At 33.6% G+C, this 6,000-nt stretch overlaps 1 protein-coding gene across 1 annotated transcript in view; it reads right to left on the minus strand.

The window, feature by feature from the left end:
• LOC149533485 (putative aldo-keto reductase 1) overlaps positions 1-5,332 on the minus strand; it is a 45,462-nt gene extending 40,130 nt beyond the window's left edge. The window contains exons 1-4 of the mRNA XM_089807484.1: positions 5,234-5,332; positions 4,970-5,137; positions 4,248-4,448; positions 3,818-3,990 (exon numbers count right to left, since the gene is read on the minus strand). Of these exons, the coding sequence (XP_089663610.1) occupies positions 3,818-3,990; positions 4,248-4,448; positions 4,970-5,137; positions 5,234-5,311 (620 nt within the window). The 5' untranslated portion in view covers positions 5,312-5,332. The remainder of the gene's footprint in view (positions 1-3,817; positions 3,991-4,247; positions 4,449-4,969; positions 5,138-5,233) is intronic.
• Positions 5,333-6,000: the final 668 nt, after the last annotated feature.

A 6,000-nucleotide genomic window follows, 5' to 3' on the forward strand; every position in this document is an offset into this window, starting at 1 on the left:
AGCACACATCAAGAGTAGTTTCCCAAACTTTGAAACTTAAAATTGCAAGCCATTCACATAGAACAGCAGAAGCAAGAGAATAATTCCACTTGGGCAATCAAAAGGAACAAACAGCCAATCTAAGGAGGAGGATAAGGAGCTTGAGTTCACAGCCACAGGTATTCCCATATAGTATAATAATAAGATATTTTTTAAGGAATTCAAGTTTAAGGTTGCCACAAACATTATGAGCACAAAAAAGAAGACATCAAACAAGTGCATGAGAAAATCCATGTTTAGAGTAGAGTACGGACATCATTTGACTAAAAGGACTATGGAGTAGTAATTTGAGCATTGCCATTTATCAGCTTAAAAGAGAGGTACGTCATGCCAAACTTAGAAATGGCTCAAATTAAGCATAAAACTTTAAACTTATGTAAGCAGTTCAATATTGGACACCTTCAAGGGGAGTGTTCTATTCTAATAAGACTCTTAAAATAGTGATATGAATCAATTTCAATGGAGAGGTACAGAAAAGGAAATCTCAGAGTGGGTAGAAGGGAATACTTCAAATTTTCAACGTATGAGCTTTAGGGGAGAAAGCATTTATATATTGAGATGCAGTTGGTCACAAATTGATTGGTTGAAAGAATTTGGTAATTTAGTTGGATGGTTTGTGTAACCAAAATGTCCAGATTCGTCCTTCAAAGATTGATGGCATAAAAAATGATGCAGGTAGATAAATAAGGTTGAAGTTGATGTAGACACTAAGGATCACTTAAAAAAGTCAGCATCTATAAATGTGAAACACAGTGATGAGTCACATTTGTTTGACAAAGAGTTTTTCAAGCATATTTAAATCCCACTGAATGAATCGCTACAATCAACTGTTGCTGAATGCATCAAGCAGACTATATGATCGTTGACTGAACTTAAATGCAATACACAACACAACCAACAGCTAGAATGGAAGCCAAGGCATTCCACATCCCAATTGTTAAGTTGAAATGCCATTTTGAGTCTTCTAAATCAATTTACTGATTCAATGTATGTGTAAATATGCCTTTTGGTTCTTTCAGTGAGCATCTATCTTGTTTCAGAGTTGGATCTGAATTGGGATGCATTCCAACTAAGAGTAGGAGAGGTCAGGAGGTAGCTGGGAAAGCTGTAGAGCAGCACAAGCTAGAAGACATGTAGCAGAGGCGCTGATATAGTCCCGAAATGTTTTTGACTACTTCATAGAGATCTTCAACTTGTAATCTTGCAGGTTTCAGTTGACATGCAGAAGCACAACCTCAAGTTGAATTTTTCCACATTAACTTGTTTAGAGAATTCAAGTTGTTGAATTGTCAGATCTATGATACGATGTGGTGTTCTGTTGTTAGCTCAACTGGTCATTTCTAGCATTTTGTTTTCATCCGCTAAAAGGAAAACATGCTAATTATATGATAGTATACTTGAGGATGAGGCAATATTATGATTATATAAGAAAATTTCAGCAGCGTAGAATACAGCTGGGAAGGCAATAAGAATAAACAATCTAAATGGGAAGGCCATAGCAGTCACACGTCAGTTTTCAGCAATATCGATGTTCGAGTTCAGTAGGAAGTTACATTGAGATAGAGCATAAGAAATTTTATATCAATGTTGAATATTTGTTCATTGGAATATCTAAGTCATTAGAAATATTTTGACACCTAATTAAGAAGCCTTCAAACTTTGTTTCACTTTGCTGCTTATAGATAACTACAAGAATCAACAGTTGATGAAAAAACCAATCAAGCAAACCTAATTGCACAGAAAAAACTGATGCCTGGTGCATTTTATTAACTACCTTTCGGCTGGAAGATTTCTTACATTAAGAATGTTATGTAGATGTTTTGCCTGTAGAATCATCTTCCCCTTTGACAATTACATAGGTAAATAGTTCTCGTAGTGCAAATATATCTTCTGTGGGAAAGAAAAAGCAACTACAGTGACAGCATAAGTAGCATAGATTAAATACTCGGCAAGTCATGAGAACTCGCATTTTTTCTTGCTGTGTGAGATTTCGCGAGGCTCATCCAACAAGTTTTTTTCAGTTTTTCCCAAATTTGCCCAGACTTGCCAAAAAATTGGTGAGCTTTTCCATCTAAACTCCAACATGTCAAATTTGAGGGGAAAAACATGAATTAGATGGCTTTACAAGCATTGTTTTTATTTTAAAGGATTGTCAGAATGGTATGCACTGCACCCAGACCCCACAAAGGTTGCTGCCCTCAAATTCTGGTGAGAGGAGTTGCCCCTCAAACCCCCACCAAGGTCATTCGACACATTTTGTAGCTATATATTTGGTGCAGGAGCACCTAAAATACAAGAACATGAGAAAGTTAAGATTCCTTATTTGATATATTTAAATCCATTTTAGTCATTTATGTTGTATTTGGGACAAGTTGTAAAGGCTATAAAGCCATTTTGTCAAAAATGTAAAAGTTGCATAAAAAGTTGTAAACTGCAACATTGAGAAAGTTGCTAATAATACAGAAATGATGTAAAAGGGTAGATGGTTGGTCGTGGGGGTAGTTAGGAAGGTTTATAACTATCAAATGAATATAAATACCATTGTATGGTCGAACCAAATCAATATTGGAGAAGAGAAAATATTTTTATACATTTTTGGTGCATTCTATTGTTGTGGTTTTGATTGGTGTTTTACTTTTAGTGTTGTTTCCAGGCCTTGTACGGCCATGTACAACCTGGAAACCATGTAATATAGTAATGGATAGATAGTATGATGAATTCTTCTTCTCATGCTTTTAGTTTGGTTCAATTTTATGAAGAAATGAATAAGTTATGAGCATTTTGGTGAAAGTGGGTATTTGCAGATTTGAGATTCTCTGAATACAATCATATTGCAGCATGTGGTACAGACACATTTTGGAGACTCAAGACCTTTAATCATATTCATTGGAAAGATATGTGAACTAACTTTCATTTCCAATTGGTTTGAATCATTTTCATTTATATTTGTTAAAGTTATGAAGATTTGAGTGAAAACTGGTTTTTAAATACCTTCAATGGTGTTGCAGACAAAGATTTGATCTTATATAATGATTTATGAATGGGAAAAATAAATGGCTTACAGATTTGGAAACTAGACTCACAAATGGATACTTTGCAATCGGTTTGGTGTTATTTGACTTTGTTTTGTGAAATATATCCGATGCCCTAGACAGGGTTACTGTTTTTACTTCTGGTTTGTGACAAAGATAATGGATCTACGTACAGAGACTATAACTTGCAATGTATTTATTATTTTTGGCTCATCTTGGGATATGTTTTATTATTCCTAATTTGGAACAATTCCTCCAAAGGGTTTGGTAAGAAAAGTTTAGGAATGAAAGTTATAAACAATGTAATCAGACATAGAAATCTGATTATGTGAATGTTGTCTTTATTGGTGTATAATGTAAGGGTTCTCTATTGAAGTCTTTGAGATGTACTTAGTTCCTTGAGGGTGTTCCAGCATATTGTGAACCTTTGAGTTGAACTACGGTTCCTTGAAGGTAAATACAGAGGGCTCTGCATCAATATTAGATAAATTTATATTGTTTAAAAAATACTGTCCTTTTCAAATATCTGTTTGCCATTTTTATCAGAGTACTGTCCAAGTTGATCATTTTGGGTTTGCCAAGCACTCTCTAAATCCAAGTTTGAAAACTATGGAAGATAGTATCAAATGGACATTGACTTAAAAAATGATATGTTCTTGACATCAAGATTATTAGTTGTTGGCTTTAAAATTATTGATTCAAGTAATAAACTAAAACAATATATGTTTGGCCAAGTTTGAAAAGACCTGCATTCAGGGATTATATCTTCCTCTATGTCACGGGTCCAAACAGACCATTCAAGCTGAATCGCAGTAATAGGATGTACTGCATGTGCTCTTCTAATGGTGTCAGCACTGGCTTCTGATAGTCCAATGTATTTTATTTTCCCCTCTTCAACAAGTTTTTTTAGTTCTCCAATCTACAATCATTGCCACAGAAAAGTCACATACGATGTTTGAAACAAATTGTCATGAATATGCATGCAATAAATAAAGTCTTATCAAAGCATATACACTTGATAGATTGATTCAAATCTCTACGAGGCCAACATATAAAGCATGCTCCAAAATAGATGGTTTTTTAAGAAGCAAAAGAAAAAAGAAAAATGAAGTTCATTACTTTGCATCTATTGTATTTTCAAAAGAGTTGATGCAAATAGGTGCAGGCTGTGTTTACCGTTTCTTCAATTGGAATTGATGTATCTATCCTATGCTGATAATAAAGGTCGATGTAATCCACATCAAGACGTTTAAGACTTGCTTCACAACATTTCCGAACATACTCTGGGGAACCCTTGGCATACATGGTTCCATCAGTAAATACAATCCCAAACTTGGTTGCAATCTGAATTTTTTCACGGGGGAGTTGCTTCAGGGCCTGCCCATGATCAAGTTTTAGTATTACATACAATTAGTTTATAACCTGATAATAGCTAGGCAAACATTAAGTTGAAAAACCCTCTTAATAACAAATCAAATTAGGTGAGTAATAGATTTTCTTTTGAGAGTACATTTATTACTTAACCAAACAATCAAAATTGCTGAAAGTCTCTGAGTGAGGACAAAATCAAAGGCATTTATATTAAGTCACCCTAAACTGATATTGATCCTACAAACCTATACGAATTCGATAGCTTTTAACAAACAAATATAATTATCAAAATAAGAACCAATACACAGGAGCTACAGTGAATCTGAAAGGTGGGAGCCAACAATCACTCAAAAGTGAGAACAAAGAAATTTTTAATATATACTAGAGAAATAAACCCACTTCTACTGATCTATGGACTGTATAGCAATATTAGCTGGACAAGCATCGCTCAATATTCCTGTAAATGATTTGATCTACGTTTTCTGATATGGCCAGACCGATTGGGCTCTTCTAAAAATCAAGCTCACCTTCCCAACAAGTGTTTCGTTGGTACCGGAGCCATAAACATCTGCTGTGTCAAAAAAGGTGATGCCTTTCTCAAATGCATACTTAATCATGGAAATTCCATCTTCTTCAGAGAGAGGTGCATTGTACAATCCAGTAAGCCCCATGCATCCATATCCCACCTTAGAAACCTACAACAATTGTTCATGCCAATTCCAAATATATATATATATAAATCCTTCGAAAGTAGATCAGGGATGAAAGAAAGACACAAAAGTTAGCAGTACCTGCAATCCTTGACTGCCCAGCTTGATTTGTGGAATGAGTGGAGTCGCCATTGCAGATGAAATAATATGTGAGCTCATAATATGTGAGCTGTGATTAACATTGAAATCAATGTCCACTTTGCTCCTATAAAGTAACACAGTTTTGTGACTTTTCTGTCCGAACCTACGCAGAGGGACCTGAGATGTTACGTAGCGGCCACGTCTTATCCACAAAATTGTTAGTCATACCTTTTATACTAAGGTGCTTAGCTTTATGTTTTATACAAATAAATTATTCATTACCTGAAGGGTGCTCAGTATGGGTTGGCTAAGTACTATTGTTACACATTTTGAATTTTAGGCTTTAACTAGTAATTAAATTTTTTAGTTTGTACGATTCAGAATTAATTAATTTTAATTTTTGTTATCAAACTAATATGTTGCATAGCAAAGCATTAATTAATTTTAATTTTTGTTATCAAACTAATATGTTGCATAGCAAAGCATAGATGCAAATTAATTGGATGAATTCTGGTTAATTGATTTTTATTAAAGTGAATGTGATTCATTTTTAATATTTTTTAATGTAAGTAGGTTGGTTTATATTTTTATATTTTTATATTATTATTTTTTTACACTATAATATATTTTTTGTTATTCAATTAAAAATACTAAAACAAATATTTCATATATTATATAATCATTTAAGAAATATTATTATTATAAAGATATTATAGTTTATTTATAATATAATAATATCACATGATACATATGCAACTAAACATATA

This window comes from Cupressus sempervirens, chromosome 10 (assembly GCF_028749045.1).
Source record: "Cupressus sempervirens isolate cs-2001-9-10 chromosome 10, ASM2874904v1, whole genome shotgun sequence".
Taxonomy (NCBI): domain Eukaryota; kingdom Viridiplantae; phylum Streptophyta; class Pinopsida; order Cupressales; family Cupressaceae; genus Cupressus; species Cupressus sempervirens.